The 25,861-nt window shown below is 40.2% G+C and overlaps 2 protein-coding genes and 1 pseudogene across 3 annotated transcripts in view; 1 reads left to right on the top strand and 2 right to left on the bottom strand.

Annotated features, from left to right (window-relative positions):
- The window catches only part of ift122.L (intraflagellar transport 122 L homeolog), a 53,937-nt gene extending 37,618 nt beyond the window's left edge, over window positions 1–16,319 (bottom strand). The window contains exons 1-14 of the mRNA XM_018259047.2: window positions 16,123–16,319; window positions 13,714–13,780; window positions 11,426–11,510; window positions 11,114–11,192; window positions 10,883–10,959; window positions 10,732–10,798; window positions 8,871–9,017; window positions 7,673–7,748; window positions 7,329–7,520; window positions 7,112–7,250; window positions 6,193–6,395; window positions 5,596–5,733; window positions 3,835–3,999; window positions 129–326 (exon numbers count right to left, since the gene is read on the bottom strand). Coding sequence (XP_018114536.1) covers window positions 129–326; window positions 3,835–3,999; window positions 5,596–5,733; window positions 6,193–6,395; window positions 7,112–7,250; window positions 7,329–7,520; window positions 7,673–7,748; window positions 8,871–9,017; window positions 10,732–10,798; window positions 10,883–10,959; window positions 11,114–11,192; window positions 11,426–11,510; window positions 13,714–13,780; window positions 16,123–16,181 — 1,692 coding nt within the window. The 5' untranslated portion in view covers window positions 16,182–16,319. The remainder of the gene's footprint in view (window positions 1–128; window positions 327–3,834; window positions 4,000–5,595; window positions 5,734–6,192; window positions 6,396–7,111; window positions 7,251–7,328; window positions 7,521–7,672; window positions 7,749–8,870; window positions 9,018–10,731; window positions 10,799–10,882; window positions 10,960–11,113; window positions 11,193–11,425; window positions 11,511–13,713; window positions 13,781–16,122) is intronic.
- On the bottom strand, window positions 14,878–15,021 carry LOC121403486 (annotated as a pseudogene).
- On the top strand, window positions 16,296–25,790 carry mbd4.L (methyl-CpG binding domain 4, DNA glycosylase L homeolog). Of its 2 annotated transcripts, none has more exons than XM_018259048.2 (8): window positions 16,296–16,380; window positions 19,094–19,318; window positions 19,427–20,073; window positions 20,211–20,282; window positions 22,777–22,911; window positions 24,354–24,503; window positions 25,079–25,182; window positions 25,500–25,790. In XM_018259048.2, the coding sequence occupies exons 1-8, from the start codon at window positions 16,358–16,360 to the stop codon at window positions 25,575–25,577; spliced, it is 1,434 nt and encodes a 477-aa protein (XP_018114537.2). In that variant the 5' UTR covers window positions 16,296–16,357; the 3' UTR covers window positions 25,578–25,790. The 2 variants fall into 2 exon arrangements, with proteins under 2 accessions (XP_018114537.2, XP_018114541.1); XM_018259052.2 differs by having other exon boundaries at window positions 16,320–16,397.
- The last annotated feature ends 71 nt before the right edge of the window (window positions 25,791–25,861 follow it).

Here is a 25,861-nt window from a genome sequence, read left to right as displayed (position 1 = left end):
TACTTCTTGCTTCTACACAAATGTCCCTGAGAGTCCCGCAATTTGCTTTAAACTTTATATATCTTTGATGCGGGCACCCAGTGATGACATGGCCTACGTTGGACCATGGAATATATAAATATTAATACCTGAGGTACTTCTACAGCAGACATTGAGTACACGTGCAGGCAGAATATTTTGGATCCATTGTAGCCCACTACAAAGCCCTGCAATTTCTGCTGATGTACAGGGAAATTACTGGCTTTGATATTCAGGTATCCACCTCCAGAGAAGCAAAGCATGTCCTCGCACTGTGTGTTCCATGCCACGCTGTTGGCATTAGGCTCCTGGTGAAGTCAACATAAGAAAAAACGAGTAGTGAGTCAATCAGGCATATAATAATATTCTAGCTGTCGACACCTTAAAGGAGAAGGAAAGTTGTTTAGCACTTGGGGGTGCCAAATGTTAGGCACCCCCAAGTGAATGTATTTACTTACCTGAAACCACGGGCCGGTGCTCCTAACCGCAGAAAAATGCACCGGCCCAGGGTTATTCGAGCAAGCGGCACGGAGTGATCTTCTTCTTTCTTTAATCGGCTGTGCATGTGCATTAGAGTGAAAAGCCGAACTTTAACTAAAAAGTTGGCTTTTTCATTCTACTGCGCATGCGTCTGCCCCAGGAAATTTGAAGCAAGAAGAAGCTGGAAGAGGATCGCTCCGTGGTGCTCGCTGGAATAACCCCGGGCCGGTGCAGTTTTCTGCTGATAGGAGCACTGGCCCGGGGTTTCAGGTAAGTAAATACATTCACTTAGGGGTGCCTAACTTTTGGCATCACCAAGTATTAAACGACTTTCCTTCTCCTTTAAGCTGGCCATACATTTAAATGTCTCGTTAGGCAAGGTTGCCAAACAGGCAAATCTTTCACCCATATGCCCACCTTGAAGTAAGAGATATTGAGCTGATTTAACCATTGGCCCCTAGAGCCCGCTGATTGGAGCACAGCAACCTATTGGATCAAAATGACAGGCCAACATGCAATGCAGTTCTTGCTCTGATGGGATTTTTAAACCTGTCCGATCTATATCTGGCCAATTTTTGGTCAGGGAAGCCCATCGGAGGGCCCCATACACAGGCCAATAAGCTGCCAATTCAGTTTGTTGGCAGCCGTTATCAGACTTTTGTCGCCGTTAATGCTCTTTTTTTCCTCCCAAAATTTTAATATTTTAATTAGTATTCACATTTGATTAACTGACATGCTGATAATAAAGATAGAGCCAAAACAGTGCAATGTGCATAAATATTTCAATGAATACACCTCTGACTAGAGCAAAGTTAACAGAAAATTGGGCAAAATATCAGAAGAATCTTCAACCCGGCTTTATTCTCCAGACAATAATAATCCTACTGTGCAAACTGATACTGAAGGACAAATAAAAAAAAGAAATGTGCCAACAGAATAATTCTGATGTTAGTAACAGTTCTGTGCTAGGAAGTAGTACAAAGCCAAATATCCCTATCCACATGTCAGCCTGAAAAGCCTATGGAGATTGTCTGGGCCTTGGACTGAAACATAATCCATACCCATTGATGAGATGCCAAACATAAAAGAAGGATCTGTAGAGACTGCCAGAATTTGGTCATATGTATATCCAAAAACGTCCAGAGGGGGAACAAAGGGAAATCTATTAAAGGGAGACTATATCCTTTTTATAAGGATGGTTTATGCTCTATTTATTTTCTATTAGTCCAGCTGGATGCTCATAGACTAGATGTAGCGCTCCAAGAGATTTTGTGGCATCTTTGTAAGACATCAGTTTAGAGTATAATCAGCCCATTAGATGCAAAAAAGTTGGACTGCACTTTTATAGAAAGGAAAGCATAGAGGCCTTGCTTAACTGGGAACAGAATATTCGGTCAACAATTCTTCTACAATTGATGCAGATGCAAGTGCAATAGCACTAAGGGCTCAAAAATGCAACCCCCAGGGTCCATGCACTTACCTGCTGGGCATGGGGATGGCTCAAACAGTTGGTCTCTGCACCTTAGGAAGCATTATAGGTGAAGAGTGCAGTGCATTCAAGCACAAAACACCGTAATTTGCATGAATGACATGCAAGCGTAATGAAGTCTTAGGGTCACAAAGAAATTTCAAACACAAAGTCAAGTTTTGGGGGTGCAGGTATAAGCACTGGCCTAGCCACACACCAGAAATTAGTCCAACAAGCAAAAAGAGAGCCAATACCTTATTTTGCAGCAAACGGGGTGATTTATTCCATGGTGCTGTAGGCACTTTACAAAAGATCAAACGTTTTGGGACCACATGGCCCTTCCTCTACGATGAGGATCACAAAGAAATTTCACCAACTTCCCAGCTATAGTCAGGTGATCCCACTGGTGTCTAATAAAAAGGCAACCAAGTTTGGGAGTTTTACTTTGAAAGCAGCAAGTAAGTTGCAGGTAAAACTTAGTCCCTTTATAAAATGTATAATGAAGCAATAGAATTCTTAATGAATCAGATAAAATTGAGCATAGGACTGGCCAGATATGGGATGACTTTGACGTAGTTGGCCAGCTTAAATATATTGCAATATATGGACAAACAATCCCTGTTTTGTTTAAAGGGTAAGGCATTTTTTAGTAGCAGTATGCACAAAATGTCTCTGTCTTAAATATATTGATAATGGGTTGAGTGCAGAGGACTCTTGTATTTGACCAACTTGTGAAACACAGACAGCACTGAATTTATACGGTTCACCGGGCAGGATGCAAAAAAAACCCAAAAACTTCCGAAAAAGACAGAAGAAAGAAGATGGCTGCCGTAAACTCTGAGGCCAGAATCTGCACGGAGGGTTGAGTAAAAAATTAAGGGGCATTTGCCGGGGGGGGGGTGTCTACTCAGGGTAGGGGGGAGGGTTTTTTTTATTACGGGTTGAATTCTCCTTTAAAGGAAAACTATACCCCCAAAATGAACACTTGAGCAACAGATAGTTTATATCATATTAAAGAATCTGACCAAACTGGAATATATATTTAAGTAAATATTGCCCTTTTACATCTCTTGCCTTGAGCCACCATTTTGTGATGGTGTCTGTGCTGTCTCAGAGATCACCTGACCAGAAATACTTCAACTTTAACTGTAACAGGAAGAAGTGTGGAAGCAAAAGACACAACTCTGTCTGTTAATTGGCTCATGTGACCTAACACGTATGGTTTGTTGGTATGTTTGTGAGTACAGTGAATCCTACGATCCCAGGGGGCGGCCCTTATTTTTTAAAATGGCAATTTTCTATTTATGATTACCCAATGGCACATAATACTAGAAAAGTATATTATTATGAAAATGGTTTATTTACTGTACATGAAGCAGGGTTTTACATATGAGCTGTTTTATGCAATATCTTTTTATAGAGACCTACATTGTCTGGGGGTATAGTTTTCCTTTAAGACATGCCAGCTAAAAAGCAATTGAGGCACATGGCAGTGGTGAGTCCCGTATTTAGCACCTACATATGGCAGGTGTAAATTAAAGGGATCCCTTGGGCCTGAAAGACATGCGCTGTGTGCAAGGTGCACAGAAAAGCCAATACCCCATATTGCTATAAGAGCAAATCCTTTATAGGTGGGCCCCAATAGGCACACTTTTGTCCCCCTCAGCACTCGAGTACTAACACCTTTTCCATTAGTAACAGTGCCGGACTGTTTGCCACACACTATAAGCTATAGACTGTATAAATAGAAGACATACTCTGCTTATAAATAGGGTCTATCTATATGTCCCCTATTACCCACATGAGAAATCTTAGTTTAGTATTTGCACTCTCCCATCTGCTAAGTCTGCGGTGTAGGTTTTTCTCACCTGGAAGAGCAGATCCTTGGTTGTGATATCATACACTAGGCAGGTATTATGCTCATCGACCACAGCCAACTTGTTGCGACTAGCGCTCATGTCCAGACACCGCACAGATGTTGCCTGCTTGAGTAGCGTGATGGCAAATGGGTTATCCACAAAAATCTTCAGGATCTGATGGAGAGAGTACAACTTAAACAAAACAACTGCCTTACATACATATATTTGGAAAATGTTTCACTGAAAAGCACTCAAGTAGTAAAAAATTAATTGTAATTAAATCCACAGTAATCAAAATATTCTGAAGAGAATAGAATTATTACCATTATAACAGAAATTTTCCTTAAAGGGATACTGTCATAGGAAAAAAAAAATTTTTTTCCAAAACACACCAGTTATTAGTGTTGCTCCAGCAGAATTCTGCACTGAAATCTATATCTCAAAAGATCAAACAGATTTTTTTTATATTTAATTTTGAAATCTGACATGGGGCTAGACATATTGTCAGTTTCCCAGCTGCCCCCAGTCATGTGACTTGTGCTCTGATAAACTTCAGTCACTCTTTACTCCATTTCCCCTTCCAGCAGCCTAACAATAGAACAATGCGTAGTTAGCCAGATAACAACTCCCTAACACAAGATAACAGCTGCCTGGTAGATCTAAAGGTGGCCAAAGACGTAGAATTCAGCTCGTTTGGCTCTCCCCGATATGCCCACATTGACTGATCAAGCTGATCCGATCGTTTGGCCTGATCAGAACGGAGGCCAAACGGACGGGCGGATCGCAGGACCGCATCAACAAAAAGATGCGGCTGCGATCCGACACGGTTTTCTAACCTGGCCGATTGGCATCTGGCCGACTTTCGGCCGGATATCGATCGGGACAGCCCGTCGGGGGGCTCTACACACGGGCCAATGAGCTGCCGACTTGGTCTGTCAGCTTTTATCGCCCAGTGTATGGGGAACAGCACTCAATTGTAAAATCCATGTCCCACTGCATTACATTGAGTAGGAGAAAAAACAGCCTGCCAGAAAGCAGTTTCATCCTAAAGTGCTGGCTCTTTCTGAAAGCACATGACCAGGCAAAATGACCTGATATGGCGCCTACACACCAATATTACAACTAAAAAAAATACACTTGCTGGTAAAAGAATGACATTTTATATTGTAGAGTGAATCATTTGCAGTGTAAACAGTGTAATTTGGAAATAAAAATACATCATAAAAATCATGACAGAATCCCTTTAACATTAATACTTCAGCTTAATATAATTGAATGAACATAGAGCACCACCTGGTGGTCATTTTTGTAATTGATAGCCATTATGAATGCTGTTCTTTGCTGAACAATAAGAGCATCATAGAGATCACATATGAATTCCTATTCAGACTGTGCCCCTTTCAGGTCCTATCTAAAATCATTAGCTGCAACTTGTGCCATTAAGGAAAAAAATATGGTGGTAGTTTTAGGTACTAATGAGGCGGTTGACAGAAATCCCCTCTCATGTCACAGAGAGGTCCAAATTTCAGTTATATTTCTAGCAGTAATTGAAAGTTGCCTAACATTACACCCTGTTAAACATTACACAGTAAATAAAATATTAGGGTAGCTCGGACCCTGTATACCCTTTTCTTCTTGCAGGTAACACCCAAATCAATGTTAGCTCAGTAAATGAAAGTGTGCTGGAGCATTTGCTCCACCTTCTGGAAGAGAGACAGAATGCAGGTCATTTGCAGAAAGTTAAAAATATAATGAACATGTTTTCTTTACCTGGCCATTCTTAAGTCCCACCAGAAGACCCTCCCTCCCTGCAGAACCTCCAATGACTTTAATATAACGAATCAGAGATTCCATCATCCATTCTCGTTCCTTTACACCTTTGAAAGACAAACACTGTAGCCGCTTTTCCTGCAAATACACACAAGGTGTTTAATGAGCAAATGGAAGTTGTAACATAGATATAACAATTCCAACTGGTTTAGAGTGGGTGACAGATAATTGTAAATGTATCTAATAACATACTATCTAGGACAGTTGTGTTCAGACCTACTGGGGCTATGCCCTCCCATCTATTTTTTTTTTTTTTTTAGGCATTCTCAACCTGAGCTTCAGGGCAAAGTTCCGAAAGTTCTGTAATTTGTAATTACAATATGCTTCTTTATTGCCAATGCCACTTCCTAGCCACCAGTAGCCCGTTGCATTTACTTTTCTAAACAAACAAGTCCAGAAACCTTTACTTTTTGTTTTTTCAGAATGCTGTCATTAAGGTAACTGATAGGAAAATACCCCTTACTTATACTATAACCTTTTTATTAGTAAAGCATGGGATCGGAGGATATAGGAACTCTGCTCTGAACGGCTGCCCACCTGACATAGGATGATATGGTGAGAGCACACCACAAGCAGATTGCATTCAAACTTTTTGACGATCTTCTCCTTCACACGGTAGTGCATGTCGTTCACATCATCAGAAAAGAGCTCATATATCAGGATCTTTTCTGGCATCTGGATGGCAAGTCTGTTCTTGTAGATTGCAATCTTCTTTACCAGCTCCCGACACTTTATTCTCACTACAGAGGGTGTGTATTCAAATTAATGTATATATCCATAAGTGTAGAGCAAATATACAGCAGTTACAAGTGCATATGGCTTTGGCAAGAACACCACAAATGAAGCCAATGGAAATGTCCATTATCTCCAAAAAGTTTAAAATCATTTCACACCTGTCCATCTGCCATCCTGTAAACTGCAATTCTAATCACAATCCAATATAAATGGATTCAGGGAAATCATATTACATATTTGAGTCTTGAATCAACATCTTCCAGATGGAAAACTGGATTCTTCTTAAACTTGACCCAACACAGGTGTATTTCCTTTTCTCTTTTACTGAAATGTATCTGCTGATTTCCTGTTCAGTTACTTATTGCCCAAAACTCTCTCTCTCCAAACTATTCATTCTATATCAGCATCCTTTTTCCTGGATGTAATTAATGTTATGGATCTGTCTACCTATCCAATCACAATTCTTAAAACCCTAATTACAGGTGTCCTAAAATCATTAATGTTATATATCCACAGGTATATCCCAGCATTATACAACTTTTCCAGGTAAAATCCTTTATTATATGCAGGTCTGAGAACTAATGTGTTAAACCATATCAGTGATGGGCAACCTGCTGATGGCATAGTTAAACTATATTTATATATCATAAGTTGTCTAGCCCAACACTATTTATAATGATAAAGGCAAATCAGATAACCAGTATCAATTTTTGCAGCATACCTTTCTGCTCAGTGATGAGATGTTGTACTATTACATCAGTCATGCTGTCCCTGTAAGCGTATCTATCTTTATAAAGGCCATGAACCGTACTAAAGATCAGCTGGTAAAAGGCAAGAGTTCCATCCTGACAACCAATCACCTGCACAGGAAAAGACAGAAATTTAGTTATCTGGCTTAGAAGACATACAATACACAGACCCAAGGACAAAGCTCTTACCACATAATTAGAATCGGGTTTCACTCTACATGTCCAAACCCAGGAATTTTGCTCCCCAATTGGTCCCAACCGCACACCATCCTTAGTAAAGAGCGACACCTGCTTGTCTGAGCCACTGACAATGATATATTCCCCCTTGGAGAAGTAGCTGACACAACACGGGTCAAAACCCAGGACTCTGTCCTTTCCCACCTGCAGGAAACAGAGAAGTCATGAATACGTTTATCTGAATTCTAAGGATTTGGTTGAATCTGGCCCTTGCAAAAAAACTGTATGATTCTGGCAATTTCCAAACCAAATGTGCTTTATCCATAATTAAAATGCAACAACATGATAGCAGGTACCTGTTTGCCACTCAGCTGGTAGAAAGATAACTTCTGTCCCCAGTCTGCCACGGCCAGAATGTCATTGTGCTCATCTCTTACAGGGGACAAGAGAAATGGAGAAAGTGATGGAAGAACTTACACAAAGTAGTCATAATATTAGCAAGGAGCCATCAATATAAAATAATGGTTCAAAATTGAACTCCGCTTAAAACAGTGAAACCTCAATTTCACATACCCTGATTTTAAAGGGGAACTATCACGAAAACGTAATATAAGCTTCAGCACACCAAAATAATAAAATTTCTGAATACAATCAATTAAACATTCTGTACTGTTTCTGAAATAATCAAGTTTATCTTTACTATTCCTCTCTCAGCATCTGTTTCTCTTCATTCTCTCTTCATTCAGGAGTTGGGTGTCAGAAATTCATTGACAGTTAGATCCAATATATCTTATAGTGGGGCTCCTTTTGCCTAGAAGATGTATTAGAGCTCACTCTATTAAAATCACCAGAATTCCTGTCTCTCTACATGCAGGTTTTGTGCAAAAAGGCAGTTATTTTGTTAGATTTTGTTTGTACTGGAAACCCCGAATCCTTCGCGAAAGATTTGGCAAAATACTGAACCGAATCTGAATCCTAATTTGCACATGCAAATTAGGGGTGGAAAGGGGAAAACATTTTGTTTTGTGAAAAAGTCACGCAATATCAATCCTGCCCCTAATTTGCATATGCAAATTAGGATTTGGTTCAGGCAGGATTTGGCCGAATCCGAACCCTGCTGAAAAGGCCAAATCCTGAACCAACTCCTGGATTCGGTGCATCCCTACTAAGCAGTTTCTTATTTTAGTATGATGAAGCTTATATTAAATTTTCATGTTCACAATATTTCCCCTTTAAGTTTTCACTCATTTTACACAGTTTTTTGTGGCCTTACCAATATATAATGCATAATGTATTTCCCTGATTTTACATGTTTCTGGATTTTACACCCTTTTTTCCCCCCGGTCCCCTGAAAAACTTAAAATGGGGGTTCTACTGCACTTAATACAATGAAGTTAAAATTTCCATACACAAAGGCCTTGAAACCAATGAAAGCATTAAAAAAAGTTATTTTTTCTCCATCAGGAATTAACTCCCCAAATACCACAGCCAGATTTCTAATTACACTGAATGATCATGTACTGTATTGTACTTGGTCTTATGTAGAACACTTACTTGGATGGATTCCAGCAGATAGACCATATGGGAGACAGAGCTCCACCAGGACGTTCTATTTTAACCTTTTCCTCGCCATTTTTATTCCGTATACTAACTACACCATTGAACATGCCCAAAGCAAGATACTGTCCATCATTTGTCCAGCTGCACAGGCAAGAAAAATAAGAGGAGGTGAATTACAGTAGAACAATAACGACTCCATCAAGCACTGTGCATCACTGTCATATATGTTCATATAACAATAAACTTTCTTTAAGATATATATATATATATATATATATATATATATATATATAGTCAACTACAAGAGTCAACTACAAGAGTCCTCTGCACTCAACCCATTATCAAATTATTTTATTGATAATGGGTTGAGTGCAGAGGACTCTTGTAGTTGACTATATGTATTTTGTGGTCACACCCTCACTGCACCCCCGCCTAATGGTTTTAAAAAATAGTGGTGAGCACAACTTTCCCTAGCAACATTTTAAATCAAGTATGTAATGAAAACCAATTAAAGGGCCAACCATTGCATTATGAATAGCTTAATCTTGGTATGTCGTGATACAAGTCCTGAAAATGTGTGTAGCTGAATACTGGATCATACCTCAAGTTGAAAAGCCTCCAGTTTTTGAGGGATATAGGTGGAATTCCTGATTTAAAATGGCCCAGAGGAAAAAGGTAGCATAGCATTGTACTACCATCTTAACCAGGCTTTCATAACAAGAGTAAGAATAAAATCATGTTACTCTCTAATGGGTAGGCATGAATATAAGTCTCTGACCCTTTTTGAAAGTCTGCAATAGAGTTCCGCAGGGGTCTGGTTTGCAAGTCTGTGCCCAACCCATTCCACCCCACCATGCCCTCTACCCAAACCTGCTACCCGACCAGCCCTCACAAGGGTTTACTCGCCACCTGATCCTGGGACACGCCAGACCAGAAGTGCCATCACCATGGGCCAGACGTGTCATCACTCCAGAGGTGGATCAACCAGGTAAATGAAATGGAGAGAGGGCTAAGACCCGCAGCTGAACTGGATATCCAGACAGGGTACAAGTGGACCTCCCATTTGGTTGGTTAATCAGGAACATTCTACCCAAAAACCACCCCTTTGCAGGTATTCTACAGGTACCCAACCCGCTACTGGTCTCTAGCCTGCCATGCTCTTCTTTAAAAAATCTTGCCATCATACTGGCATGCTTGTATCCAACTGCTCACCCATGTTAGCAGGTCAGGTATTCTGGAGATCAGCAAGAGGAAACAACATGCTTCTGCTGCCCATTAGAGCCTGTAATGTGCATGCCTGCATGTCTGTGGGTCTTTGGCTTACCCAACCTACTGACAGAATGGCTGGACCTATCTGTGCCTTTACTTCTCCTTTAAATAAGGCTTCCACAAATAACCTTCTCTTTCTGCTGGTCATCCTAACATAATTGTTTCCTTATAAGCACAAACTAATATCATTTTGGTATGTCAAAGTATTAAAACCTTTTTGTTATTGCTTTCTTGCTTTTCTAGTTCTTGTGCCATGCTTTACAAACAAAGTAAAATGTTCACAGATGTGAATTGTAAAAAACATAGTCCATGTAAGTGGCCATCAGAATAAACCAAAACCCCAGCACAGCAAGACAGTTATGACACTATGCTGCTTTAAAATTAATAGCACAACTGCTTAGCTGTTCCTCTGAGCTTCCATACCCATATATATATATATATATATATATATATATATATATATATATATATATATATATATATATATATATATATATATATATATATATATATATATATATATGCTTATGTATATTTCCAATATACTGAAATCCAGTATAAACACTGGATTGTATGATATAATTACCTGCAGCAGGTGATCTTACTGCTTACTTTGTGTTTGGAAACAGATTTCTGCTCTGGGGACCAAAGACCTAAACCAAGAGAATAACATAGTCTGCTGGTAGCTCACGCACAAGGATATAATATCATAATAATTACCAAAGCAAACAACTCACCAAAATCACTCGAGGAGCAAGAAGCCAGCTGATGGGTAACAGGGTTATAAGAAACACACTGGATGGAGTCATTGTGTCTGAAAATCAAAGAGTAAGGTTGATTACAAGCAGTTACTGACTTCTAAAATAACCAATAAACCACAAAGTAAATTATGCCTTCAATGTTCAATGGGAATATATATATATACTTCAACTATACTGGACTCAACCACCTCTCCATTTATGACTCACGTGTATTTTAAAATTCCTTCAAGTTTAGATGTCCATATGATGACACTTTTATCTGCAGATCCAGAGGCAAAACGTTTACCTAAAATCACAAAAATTAGTAAAAAAAAAGTTTGAGTGTGTGAAACAAAGAGAAAAACGAATAAAGGAGCAGAGTTAAATGGATCTGAAAATGGCCAGGCTTTACAAAATAGTAAGTGGTTCACAGGCAGATCAGTGATATTGGTTGGTGCAGATGGAGCAACTTTATCTAGACATTTCACTCCAATAAACCCTAGTAATAAGGCAGTAAAATGTTAAAAAATAGTAAGTTACCATCTTTTGCATATGCCACACAATACACCGTGTCCTTGTGCCCCTTTAAAGGTTGAATCATAGTCCCATCAGACGTGTCATAAACCTGCAATGAGAATTTAGAGGTTACCACCTGAAGTCAAATCAGCCTATTATTTCTGCTCCACTACAACTTCAAGTGCTCAAATGCTTTTTCAAGCCAAAATCCACCCCATGTGCCCAGGGACAGGTTGCTCCCATTCATGTCACTGTTCTAAAGACATAAGTGGTTCAGTTCAGTTTTCTCGCTCTGAGAAGAAGCCTACTTGGCAAAACGAGGAAGCGGAACAAGGACATACACAGTAGGGACTGAGCAACGCCGAAGACATCTCAGTATAAACTGTGGGGGAACCTTTTGATTTTAATTGTGATTTAAAAGTGGAAAAGGTTCTATTGGTAATTTTAAAGGAGAAGGAAAGGTTAAAACTAAGTAAGCCTTATCAGAAAGGTCCATCTAAATATACCAGTAAACCCCCAAAGTAATGTTGCTCTGAGTCCCTTGTCAAAAGAAACACTGCATTTCTTTCCTTCTATTGTGTACACGTGGGCTTCTGTATCAGACTTCCTGCCTTCAGCTTAAACCTCATTGCCCTGGGCAAGAGCATGCTCAGTTTGCTCCTCTCCCCCACCCCTCCCTTCTCTACTGTAATCTGAGCCCAGAGCAGGGAGAGACTCAGGCAGGAAGTGATGTCACACCACTTTAATACTGCAGCTCCTATCCTAAACAAACAGAGAGTTTCTAGAGCTTTTTACTCAGGTATGGTAAAACATTCTACAGAATAAATATAGCATTCTAGCTTGCACTATTGCAGCTAATCTATTGGCAATAAAATGCCTCCGTAGCTTTCCTTCTCCTTTAACACTGATAAGAGTGAATGCAATTACATTGAAGTTGTGAGTTTAAAGGAACAGTAACATCAAAAAATAAAGTAATAATAATATAATGCAGTGTTGCCCTGCACTGGTAAAACTGGTGTGTTTGCTTCAGAAATACTACTATTGTTTATATAAATAAGCTGCTGTGTAGAAGTTAGGGATGCACCGAATCCACTATTTCGGATTCGGCCGAACCCCCGAATTCTTTGTGAAATATTCGGCCGAAAACCAAATCCTAATTTGCATATGCAAGTTAGTGGTGGGAAGGGGAAAACATTTTTCACTTCCTTGTTTTGTGACAAAAAGTCACGTGATTACCCTCCCCGCCCATTATTTACATATGCAAATTAGGATTCAGATTCGGGTCGGCTGGGCAGAAGGATTCGGCCGAATCCGAATCCTGCTGAAAAAAGCCGAATCCCAAACCGAATCCTGGATTCCGTGCATCCCTAGTAGCAATGGGGGCAGCCATTCAAAGGAGAAAAGGCTCCGGTTACACAGCAGATAAGCTCTGTAGAACATAATGGTGTTATCTGTTATCCACTATTTAACCTGTGCCATATAGACTTTTTAAAATTTCCACCATTGCTACACAGCAGCTTGTTTATATGAACTATAGTAGTGTTTCTGAAGCCAACAGATCAATTTACCAGTGCAGGGCAACAGTATACGATATTTTCATTACTTTAAAACACTTTAATTTTTTGATGTTACTGTTCCTTTACCAAGAATGCTACACTTTATTTTTCTTGTTTTTTTTCCCCATTCCTTGTTTTGAAGTATTATCAGTAACATCTTTTGGAATAATTGATTATCTTGGAGGTGGAGGAGAACCTACTCTTTACTAAACTGGTGACAACACTTGGTTCAGGACTTTAGATTTTGATTTTCAGTTTTCTCCACTGGCAGAGAAATGCCACATGTAACATGTGCCTTACCCTGTGATCAGCAACTTAACTAGAGGGGGGCCGACCCGGGTGCGGGACGTGCAGCCTGAGGGGGTGCGGGCCCTGGTCCAATCGCACCCCCTGCTCCCCTGGTAGTTCCGCCACTACCTGTAAAACCTTCCACACACTGCAATTAATCTTTGCTATTTTTTGTTGTTCTCAATACTTGTCAGGTTTAGGACAATAGCTCATAATGTGCTTTTCAAGATATTGGCCAGACTGTTAGCTGCTGGTGTAATTTAAAAAGCTACGGAACTATTCTTTTATTCTTTTTTTATTTACCACCCTGTTGTTCTGGCAATGCCTTCTTGGGGTAGATCCACAGATAATTATACAACGATGCTACTTGTTTTGTGCCCAGCATCAATGTGAAATTCTCACAGAAATAAAAGCAACTAAATACATTTCTGGAATTTCAAATAAATAGAAAAAAAAATCCAGCCATACCAGCACTCTATTTCCTGCAGCCACAATCAGTTGGGTTCCATCAGGCTTAAATGCCAAATCATAGATACTGAAAAAAAGGGCACAAGAGAAAATCAGCTTTATTATATTTTTACCAAATCTCCCTGCCTGATCAATAAAATATCACTTGGTGAGGCAATCATTTTGGGCCCATACATACATGCATGAAAAGGCCGTCAACTAGGTAAGAGTAGCTGAAGATGGATAAGCATGTAAAGCAGGGAAGGGTCTCCATGGTTCTGTTTCATACAATAAAATATAATCTTCTTCCAAAAGAAAATAATTACGTTAACATCAGAAACATTAACGATTCTAAAATAAATGCTTTCTGACTTCTGAGAAAAACATTAGAAACCCTGTCAAACAAAAAGTTTTGCATGATAATCAGTTATTGTGAGATGAGTAAATGATCGGGACGAATATTATGGTACAATTATCTTTCCCGATTATCACATCCTTGCCAAAAAACTGTGTGCATGGCCTTTCTTATTAACCTTTATTTAAACAAAACATTATACATCCAGTAAGCAACTATGATGCTATGGTGATTGGTCTTAAGAAACATGGGAATATCAGTATGTGTAGAGTTACATTGAGTAGCCAATACTTTCCCTCATCATCCCCGCCCCCCCCCCAAGGGGGTTTAGGATCGTTGGACACCCCTTTGCCTTGTGGCCGAAGCTTCCCCCAGGGCGAAAGTCGTGGCCTGGGGTCAAGCCCAGAGGACTATGACACCCATCCAGTGAAGCAAGAAGTGCATGTGCGTTGTGCAAGACCCAAAAAAATGAATCAAGCACCCCTCCCGGGAGCACAGCACCTCCACTTTCATCAAGCTTAGCTTGACGGCCTAGACCAGATGACCAAGTGTATCTCCGTCTTCACATAAGATCATAAGAACCAAAGCCACTATTTTCCTGAATACGGAACCGAATCCTTATTTGCATATGTAGATTAGGGGTGGGAAAAGGAAATCATTTTTTACTTCGTTTTGTGACAAAGTCACACGATTTCCATTACCGGCCCTAATTTGCATATGCAAACTAGGATTCTGATTCGGTTTGGCCAGGAGAAGGATTCGGCCGAATCCTGCTGAAAAAGGCCGAATCCTGGATTCAGTGCATCCCTAATAAAAACAGATACCTAGCCAAAAGGCCCAGTGTGACTACACTTTATCTTAGCCAGCCAGAGGACCAAGTGTTTCTCCTTCTTCACAGACGATCATAAAAATGAGGTACCTAGCCATAAGGCCCAGTACTACACTTGATCTTAGCCAAAAGGCAGAGAAGCAATCAGATACAACACTTGATCTTAGCCAAAAGGCAGACAATAACCGACAGATGATATTGAATCATCCTTCCAAGTCCTACCTAAAGGCATGGGCTCCGTTGCCCAAGTGTCCCAGGCACCGCCCGCGGACAGCTTGAGCCTGTGGGTACCCCTTCGCCGGAGCTAGGGAGGGCCCACCATCCCCTCCCCCCGAAGGGGTTTGGGGTCGTTTGGACTCCCCTTCTCCAAAGCTAAGGGAGTCCTGTCTACCCTGGGTTCTGCCGAAGCTTCCCCCAGGGCGTGTCATGGCCTGCGAGTCCAGCCAAAGGGACTAGGACCCCATCCAGGGTGCTCAAACCAAACACGAAAAGGGTGTTGGAGAGAGCGGTGCAATACCATTGATTTCCTTGTTAGGGCTCTGGCTGGCGGCCAGCAAAAAAGAAAGAAGAGGAAAGGAGTAGTGGAGAGAGAAGATCCCCCCCCTAGCCTAGCAGCCAAGCAGCCGGGGATATGGGAAGCGAAGCAAGATTAAGCAAACACGTGTATTATGCAAGAACCAAAAAAGGTGAATCAAGCACTTCTCCATAAAGGATCACTGTGCATCGCTTTGGTCAAGCTTCCACTTCATTGGCCTATTCCAGCGGATCAAGCGGATCTGACTGCACATGATCTTAGCGGCCCAAAGACCAAGTGTTACCACTTCCTCACATAGGATCATGAGAAGGTACTACACTTGATCTTAGCCAAAAGGCCGAGAAGCAATCACTGACAGATACAGGAGGTAACAGGACCCTGCTCAGTAGAGCTTGCAATCTAATAATATTTGTATTTATTGTACACCTTCTCTTTCCCAGATCAAGGGTGCTGCTGTGCACCTTCTTAACTCCCAGCTTCCCCCACCTCACATAGGTGCTTTACACCTTCTTCACCCCTTAGCTAATGTCTCTCTCCCAAATAATGGGTGCTATGTAGCTTATTCCTCCTATTAAAAGGGGTGCTAGCTCTTCTGAACCGTGGTTGCCATGTACACTATAACCCTAAGCACCCGGTTGCTATGGGCCTTTCTGCCCTTGGTTGCTATGTAAATTGCAGCTTTAGAACGCAAAAAACTTGAAATCCTCTCACCTCTGCTCCAATTTATCCCGGTCATGGACCCTGTCTACCCAGGTGGGCACGGCCCTCATAGCTCCGTATTCTCTCTACCCGCTGCCGAACTGGCACTGGTTACCCGGTTACCAAGCGGCTTGGGCTGATTAACATAATGGTTCCGCCCCTTGGAGTCGTAATCGTCAGCGGGATGGAGCACTTGCACAGGCGCAGTGGAGCAACTGTGTGTCATGTGACTGGTCAGCGAACAAACATGGCTGCTCCTGTGCCGGAGAGGTAAACAAGAGCTAGACGTAAGAGCTTGGTCACAATATGCTGATAATGAATAGCTGGAGTCAAGCAGCTATGCTGGACACGTGACAATTAATACATGGATCTGCAATATTTTGCTTCACTGCAGTAATCATATGCAGAATTTCATATTGGCGAGCCAATCTAACTCATTGTATTTCTATGTCTTCTCATTGCTGCTATTTACAGATTGCTGGCTGCTTGTCATGTGACAGTAGCTTAGACTTTTTACTTAAATCGGTCGATCACATTTAAATTAACTTTCTGGGTGAGGTAGAGAGTGATATTCTAACACAATTTTCTATTGCCTCCATTTTTTTTTATTATTTGTGGTTTCGAAATTATTTAGCATTTTATTCACCAGTTTGCAGTTTTAGCAATCTGGTTGCTAGGCTACAAATTCCCCTAGCAACCACATACCTCCCAACATTCTGGAAATAGAAAGCGGGTCAAAAAGATTTGCTGCGTGCAGCGTGGTGATTTTTGACATGCCCATTTTGTGGCCACACCCCCCTAATTGCCATGTCCCTTTTAAAAATTTGGAAGGTTATGAAAGTTTGAACACATTTCTGTGGTTTTTATGTGTTAACAGTTTTGCTAATGAAGGTGAATTGCCCTTTAAGCTGCAAATGACAGTTTCCCCAAGAGACCTGATTATCTTATAGGGTTCTAAGTAGGGATGCACCGAATCCACTATTTTGTATTCGGCCAAACCCTCTGAATCCTTCCTTAAAGATTCAACCGAATCCAAATACTAATTTGCAATTGCAAATTAAGGGTGGGAAGGGGGAAACCTTTTTTACTTCCGTGTTTTGTGACAAAAAGTCATTCAATTTCTCTCCCTGCCACTAATTTGCTTATGCAAATTAGGATTCGGTTCGGCCAGGCAGAAGGATTCGGCCGTATGTAATGTATCTTTTTCTGGCTGTTCAGTGCAGGAGATCAAAGAGAAAGTTGGGACATTTCAGTAACAATCTTGGGACTGCGGGCTGAGCTGTCAAAATCGTGACTGTCCTGCGAGAAACAGGACAGTTGGGAGGTATGCAACCATGCATTGATTTGAATATTATGCTGGAATCTGAATAGGGGATGCCCTGGATAGAAAGCGGAGTAGTAAAAAGTAGCAATAGCTATAAATTTGTAGCCTTACAGATCATTTGTTTGTAGATAGGGTCAGTGACCACAATTTGAAAGCTGGAAATAGTTAGAAGAAGGCTAATAATAATAAAACTATGAAAAAGAAAAAATGAAGACCAATTGAAAAGTTGCTTAGACTTCTATAACATACTAAAAGTTAACTTAAAGGTGAACCACCCCTTTGAACCCATACACATGCAAAACTGAGCGTTAACAGCAAATATTATATAGTATGTTATATGCCTTTTTCATTTGGGAAGATATTTTAAGGAGTATGTTTGGGGGTTGTATAATCTAGGATTACCGTGTGAACAGTTTTGGCTGCTGTCGTTTGGCTTTCAGAGGTCTTGCAACAAAAGTCGCTTCAGTTGCTGCCACTTTTTTTGTGGCAGTTGCCATCAAGTCAAGTTTTGCATCATCTTTAAGTCTGATGTATGCACAGAAAGGAGAATCTGATAAACATGGTCTAACATATGTGAAATAACAGTTAGGGGGCATAGGGAATGTGAGGAGTGGATGTGAAGTGCAGCATGCAAAGTGATTGCTATGTCACTGGCATAGAGGTGTAAAACACATACCAATGTATTAAAAAAAAATTGGAGTTTTATTTTTTAATTTATATAATAATAATTTTATTATACGGCATTTTATTTCTGGGAGTAGGTGGCAGTTACCCATTTAAAACTACACATTCCCAATCAGCATAAATGAAAACCAATGATGTATTTAGGGAGGGATGAGACAACTCATTAAATCCCACCTCATGCATGTTAAATGTCATAACGGTTTAAAAGCTTCTGAATCGTCACATATTCCTTAACATAGTTACCTAATGATTAGAAATCTATATCTTCTAATAATACAGATTGTTGTTATCTGGTCTTTAATGCATGGTAATATATATATATATATATATATATATATATATTTATTTATATGGGCAGATCCCACAGGCCTCATGTAGCCTTTCAAGTGGATGCCAGTATATCCCAGATCTCCTTAGGCCTTTTTATCATTATTATTTACAACCATGTAAAGTAATTGGACCCTGGCATGGAAATTCTTGCACAGCACCAAAATAGGCTTAAACAAAAGGCACCTCATTAAATGTACATCTGATTATACCACATTCACAGAGCTATAGTCCTGTGGTCCATTAAACCGTTTCCACCCACCACCACTGCTGTTGGAGCCAAAAAAAAAACACTTTTCCCCCCAAAATAACCTGTTCCAAGATTGAACTGCTTTAGACCAATGTCCGGTCTTTAAAAACCATGTTGTGAAACTCATAGATGGAGGAACCATAAATAGGGGGAGGAAAGACAAGATGAGGAATGCCACATCTATCCAGTATGTAAGGCAGTGTCAACATAGATTTAGGTAATTGACGGTGATAGGGTGCTCCATAATTGGGTTCTTTCTTGGTGTCCATGTGCACCCCTTTAGTACCATTACTAATTGTATAGATTTGTGGTCATTCTTCACTCTTCTCTTGTGTTCAGTTTTGCCTTTAGCGAAAAGGGGTATCCCCCAGCTGTTAACGCCAACTTTATTTTATTAGCCCATTTCATTCTAAGGATGAATCTGCAGACACTATGGAAAATCTAGGTTCCCACCATGAAAAGAGCCAACTACAAGACAGCAACAGTGGTGCATCTGGCCGCAATGTAGATGACAAAAATTCAGATCCTGTTACCACCAGATCCCTCCCACATGGATGGAAAAGAATTGTAAAACAAAGACAATCGGGCAAGACCTCAGGGAAATATGACGTATACTTTGTAAGGTTAGTTAATCATTACCAGTATATGATGCTCTTACATTACATATCTGCAAGTAAAAATATAAATGTTATCCTTACAATATTTTATCTGTTTCATTTCCTGTAATCCAGCCCTCTGGGGACAACATTAAGATCCCGAATTTCTCTTGTAAAATATCTTAAAGACATGAACCTGAAACTGGAGGACTTTGATTTCTCTGTCCCAGAACAATCACAAAAACAACTTATAAAGAAGGAACAATACAAGGGGGAAGATGAGGACAGAGACCAAAAAGTAGCAGCTGAAATGACACAATATACAAAAGCAACACCAGCGTTAAAAAGAAGCACTGTTTGCAGAAAAAGAATTAGAAGCCATAGGAAAGGGTCTGACAAAGGTGTTCCAGAAGGTAGTGGACAAATTAAGCGGCAAAGAAAGCACTCTTTTGAGCTTCAGCCACAACGCAAGCAGAAAAAAGCCACACCGAGCAGGAAACCAAAGAGGGGACTGGAACAAAAGAAAGATAAACATGACACATTGAATATTCAGGAGGAAGATTTTAAATTCAGAGTAACAGCTCCAAGTCCCTCTTTTGATAATGAAGAAGCAGAAATTCTTTCAACCTTGTCTGAGAATGTATGCAAGTGTTCTGATGAAACAGATGATCAGGCAGTTCCTTGCACACCAGAACTGCTCTGTGACACGGGAACAGAGGATGCAAACAGCCATTCCAACAGGGATGACGTTGATACCTTCACTTCTGCTACACAAACCGACAGTAAGTTGCTTGGGGAGTGAGTGAAAGAGAACTAAATTACACAATAATACTTTTTGGGGTGATTCTTTTTATCAGTTTTTATTTTCTATTTCCCAGAGTATAAGAGTTATGTGATTTTGTTTTCTTTTACTTTTCAGATTTTATCACGGCATCTCAAGTAGAAAGGAGAAAAACCAGTCCTTATTTCTCCAGAAAAGCAATCAGAGAAGGCATGTATAATATTAGTTCATTTATTAACTGTGATGCAGGAATAGTATTGTCTTATCTTCAGGCATCGGGATACTTGTGCCCTTAATCCTTCTCTTTTTAATTCCTTTTCCTCTAAGGTTAGGGCTCTGTTTTCTATCTGCTGCGCACATCCCACGACATTTACAACATCACAGTGACAGTACAACAGCTGTTTGGCAGAATACATTGCATTTACAGCTTTATTAAACAAAATAAGAAGAAGGAAAGGCTTACCCACTGGATAACAGCATTACACATGTTGATGGGTGCCATGGAAAAGAGTCTATTCTATGTAGAGAATGTGTTCTCTACACCAGGGGTCCCCAACCTTTTTTACCCGTAAGCCACATTCAAATATAAAAATAGTTGGGGAGCAACACAAACATGAAAAAGTCCCTTTTAATGCCAAATAAGGGCTGTGATTGGTTATTTGTTAGCCCCTATGTGGACTGGCAGCCTACAGGAGGCTCTACTTGGCACTATACTTAGTTTTTAATCAATTAAAACTTGCTTTCACGCTTGGAATTCAAAAATTAGCACCTGCTTTGAGGACCCTGAGAGCAACATCCAAGGGGTTGGAGAGCAACATGTTGCTCGCGAGCTACTGGTTGGGGATCACTGCTCTACACCCACTGATCTATTAACTGGTTTATCTAACTTTCTTTCTGTTTAAACAATAGAATTCAGTGAAGCTGTGATCTTCATAGATTTTGCTAAATAACAGATGTATCAACATAACTATGTTTAAATGTATTCGATGTAAAATGGACTGACATAATTTCAGGAACTTCAACATCAGACATTGTGAAAATGCACTCTCATTCAATGCATCTAATACCATCCAGTCAATATCAGATCATGACCCTGCAAATACTACACCAATCCTACCTGACCCCACTAAGACGGTTCAAAATGGGATTGCTAGCCAGCCCATCGTGTTTGCGATGCTCAACAGCTGATGCCTCCCTAATTCATTGCATGTGGTCATGTCCAATTATCACAACCTTCTGGTTGGAGGTATATGAATATTGGCATTCACTGACCAAAAAACAATTCTAACCTGACATCGAATGGGCTCTATTTAGTAAACTTAAGAACACCCAACAAATCACCAGGGCCGATAAAGCTCTAGCAGAACGGTTAGCCGCAGCTACTAGGAAAGCTATATTACAGGAATGGTTATCACCCAACCCACCCTCTATGAATTTAGTAAAAAATAAACTGCATTTCCTATTCCACATGGACTGGCTGGAAGCATCCATAAACAAAATATCCCATACCAGCAAATTTTTTGACATATGGACCACTTATATCCTGAGTCTCCCCCCTGACATAAGAAAACTGACGGTTTCCACATTCTACAGAACCACGTGGTACGACCTAGAAAGCCTCCGAGGAACTAACCCTCTTATTCTAGCAATACGGTCTGAATAAAATGAATTTACTGGCTGCCTCCCAGGATTTGCGGACGCATAGATAAAGGAAAACATATAAATGCCCCTTTTAACAAGGGCGAGTAATGGGCATAACTGATCTAAATGTTTTATTTTATGTTGTTGTTTTGTTAATACTTATTAGGATTTAAATATAGAAGAGGTCTCTCATAGTCAGCTAGACAGAAATAGTGGCGAATTTATAAGTGTGACCGCCACTACCAAGTTTGCTATAAATGTTCATATTTTCTGAAAGCACGCAAACAAAACAGGCTTTGCTCAAAATGCTTTTATTCTTGTTTAATAAATGTTCAACTTGTAACAATGACGACATCAATGTATGAATGTATATTTAAATCTGTGACGAGACTTCAATAAAAAAAACAAATTTAAAAAAAAAAATGTATTCGATGTCTGAAAGTGATCCAAATTGATACAGTTATTGGAAAGAAGCCTTTCATAGGATCAAGTACAGTGGCAGGCTTTCTCCTTAGAAAATTATAAGATGGGCAAACAAAGAATCATGGGGTCAAGGTAGGCTGGAAGTATAAAGTGTTCATATATATAGATTACCAGGCCAGTATCCTCAGACTAACCCATTATCTTAGATTAAGGGTCTATTTCCTCATTTTAAATTGAGATGTTGTCTGTTAAACCAGCGGACCCCAAACATTTTTGCCCCAGCGACCAGTGTAAGGGCAGAATTATTTTCAAGGACCAGGGGGGCGCCAACTGCATGTGTGCAGCGTCAAATTTGGGCGTGCTAGAGACAAATTCCGTACACGACCGTGTCAAATTTGGGCACAACAGCATCAAATTCGGTGCATCATCGTCAAATTTGGTGTGTCCCCATCAACTTCAGTGCATCCGCATCAAACGCGCACTCGGCTCGGTGGCCCAGTTAAGATATGTCCGTGGCCCTGCATCGGGCCTTGGCCCGGGGGTTGGGGACCACTGTGTTAAACAACACATTGGGTAGATGGAAACGTAGTAAGTGACCTTTTCCCTGAATAATTGTTGGATTTTGGCTTTTTTTTTCCAGCTCTTGAGCCGCCTAAAAGAAAAGCTTTTACCAAATGGACCCCACCACGTTCTCCTTTCAATTTGGTTCAAGAAACTCTCTTTCATGACCCATGGAAACTGCTTGTTGCAACCATCTTTTTAAACAAAACCTCTGGTAAGTGAATACATACATCGCTGTGTGGAGAATATCTGCCTGTCAATATCATGTGAGTAAACAACAATTAAACAAGGGAAGGCCAAAGAAATTTGAAGGGATTAGGCTGTTAAAATGAAACTGGATAATCACTGATTCATCTACTGTACAATAAAGTGCCATTTTTCCATGGGGTGATTTATCAAGCTCAGATCACATGTATTGTGAAAATATTGTTCCAGTAAACAAACCGGAGCAGAGACACACACGTGGAGGTTTGGGGAGATTAGTCTCCCGACAACAAAACGCCTCTTCTAATCTCCCTGAACTGCCTTCCCGCCGGCTAGAATTTAAATCGCCAGCGGGATGGCACTCGGATCGCTTCATTTTCTGAAGTCGCCCGAAGTTTACTCGTGAGGCAGGTCTGGAGATTGGCTGCCCGAAGAAGAGGCAATTTGTTGCCGGGCGACTAAATCTCCCGAAATCTCCACGTGTCTCTTCCCTTACAGCCACAGCTGTTACAGAAAAAAAAGAAATTACCATATCATTTACTTTATAATTTTAAAGGGTTATGTCGATGCTTTTCATTATAGTCTGGGGCAGGTTCAAAATAGGCCCTAGCATTACAGGTACAGGGCCCGAACAGCCTACACAAAGGCTCAAGCAGACCCTCAAAGGCCCAATAAATAGTTGCCATAAACCATGTGGCTTTTGCCAGAATCTACAGAATCGGTAGCCTGGTCTGTTAGAAGCAACCCCTGCTGATTGCCTTGTTCCCAAAACACACCATATACCATAAATCTGTCATGCATGTAATTTATGCATGGTAAAAGTCAAACACAAACATCAAATTTTGACACCCATCAAAATCTGAGTGATTACCCATTTAAAAGAGGCCGAACACTTGAAGAACAACTAATTTTGCAAGCCTGCCAAATGAGTGTATCTTCGCCAGATATTATTAACATGTATTTATATAGCGCCAACATATTGCGTAGCACTGTATGGCCACTTATGTGCTGAGCCATGTCAAGTTGTTTAGATCATAACAAAGGCCAATGCAGGCTGTCAGAAGAGGACTGTATCAATGAGCCGATGTGGTTCTCACCCCATCAGACTTGCCTGGTAAACTCAGCCACATACCTGTTATTGAGGAATTCTGGGAGAGCCAATACACAGGCAGATAAGCTGCCAACTCGGCCTGGAGGGGCTAAATCAGCAGTCTGCCTGTGTATGGCCAACTTAAAAAAGCTGCTTTTTATTATAAATCTAGCCTGGATGGATAAATTAGATTTATTTTCTGTTCATTTTGTGTTCAGCTAAATGGTGTAACACACTATACATCATAGATAAATTAGGACAGGAAACTGTTTTACAGCCATAAAAATGTATCCGATATTTAAGTAAAATACTAACAAGGTATGAGATGTTTAGGTGTTTACAGTGTGCTCTGTGTCTTATAGGGAAAATGGCCATTCCTGCTCTGTGGGAGTTCCTGAAAAAATATCCTACTCCTGAAGTTGCTAGAGCTGCAGATTGGAAGGAAATAGCAGAGCTTCTTCAGCCTCTGGGGCTTTATGAACTCAGGGCAAAAGCCATCATCAGATTTTCAGGCATGAAATATATACTGACATAGTGAGCCTAGAATTTTGAGATGCAGTCAATTGAAGGCAACAGGAGCATCTGTTAATTGGCTAGGAAGGGTCCTGAAATATAAACCAATACTTCTGAGGTCTCATGTGGAGAGTGGTATTCCAAAATAAATAAAAATGCTTCTTACAAAAGTCTTGTATGCTTATCTCAGCCAGTGGTTTCATGTATAACTGTACATCTAATGTGGTCTGAAGCACATTGCGGGTTTAAAGGAAACTCAACCTTATACTGTAACTTTCTTTTTAAAAATGGCACCACGAAAAAGGGATCTATCCTCTCCTCAATGAATCAATTGTTCCCCAGAAGGGCCATCATCTGTAATTATAGGGCCCCCATTCTACTATGGTATTAGAACCACCCCCTCCAAGGGCCCCAGTTATTAGCCCACCAGGCATTTGCCCCTCTGGGCAGTAGCCCTGCCAATAAGTAGGATGGGATCCCCATGCCCCATTACACCCATTACAAGTGATAAGAGTATGTTCTATCAAGTACAAAAATGAATAATAGATCCTTTTTTTTTCTTTTTGCTGTTCAGATGAGTATCTCACTAAGAAATGGAGATATCCAATAGAACTTCACGGAATTGGCAAATACGGCAATGATTCCTACAGGATCTTTTGTGTGAATGAATGGAAGCAGGTGTGACGCCAAATATTCCTATACTGTCTTTCTGCTTAGAAAGAATAAGCAGAATATACACAAAAAGATATCATAGATATCATAGATATCCCATTCTTTAAAAGAAATCCTCAAAGTTCTTGCATATCCTAAAGGGTAATGATTCAAGGACCAGTGCCCTAACTTCTGTTAATGCTATAGAATATAAAAAAAATATAAATATTATATATGTGGTTTCTGCTGCATTGTTTTTTTGCCTTTTTCTAGGGGTGAGTGCGCTGCTCTTCAGACTCTGTAAATATAAATAGATATAGCTGTTTTCTTTTTTTATTTTGCAGGTACAGCCACAAGATCATAAGCTGAATTATTACCATTCCTGGTTGTGGGAGAATCACAAGAAGCTTGGCCTCAACTGAGCAGTGTTTTTACCTTTCATAAACTGTGTTACATATTATTGTCTGTTTTTGTCATTTTTGGTTTATTAAGTTGTGCAGACGTTACAGATGAGCACGTATTACTGTGCTACTGCTGGGAATGGTTACACTTTTATATATGTAGATGTATGATTATGAAAAGATAAAGCTATTTGTATTTTTATATAAATGTTATTAAACAGTTTTTAATGCTGAGATGTTGTATTGATTTGTCAATTCTCTGTTTAGCCCTGCTTATCATTAGCTTCTGGGGGTGTAGCTTTTAA

The sequence above is a fragment of the Xenopus laevis genome, chromosome 4L, assembly GCF_017654675.1.
Source record: "Xenopus laevis strain J_2021 chromosome 4L, Xenopus_laevis_v10.1, whole genome shotgun sequence".
Lineage (NCBI taxonomy): Eukaryota > Metazoa > Chordata > Amphibia > Anura > Pipidae > Xenopus > Xenopus laevis.
This window is presented reverse-complemented; position numbering and strand designations above follow the sequence as displayed.

What these genes read in the sequence shown, in the direction of transcription:
- mbd4.L (XM_018259048.2), top strand. Translation starts at nt 16,358, where the DNA reads ATGGCTGCTCCTGTGCCGGAGAG. An exon ending in TTCTGCTACACAAACCGACA is followed by an intron (nt 20,074 to 20,210) that starts GTAAGTTGCTTG and finishes TTTACTTTTCAG; the next exon opens with ATTTTATCACGGCATCTCAA. An exon ending in AGCCATCATCAGATTTTCAG is followed by an intron (nt 24,504 to 25,078) that starts GCATGAAATATA and finishes TTTGCTGTTCAG; the next exon opens with ATGAGTATCTCACTAAGAAA.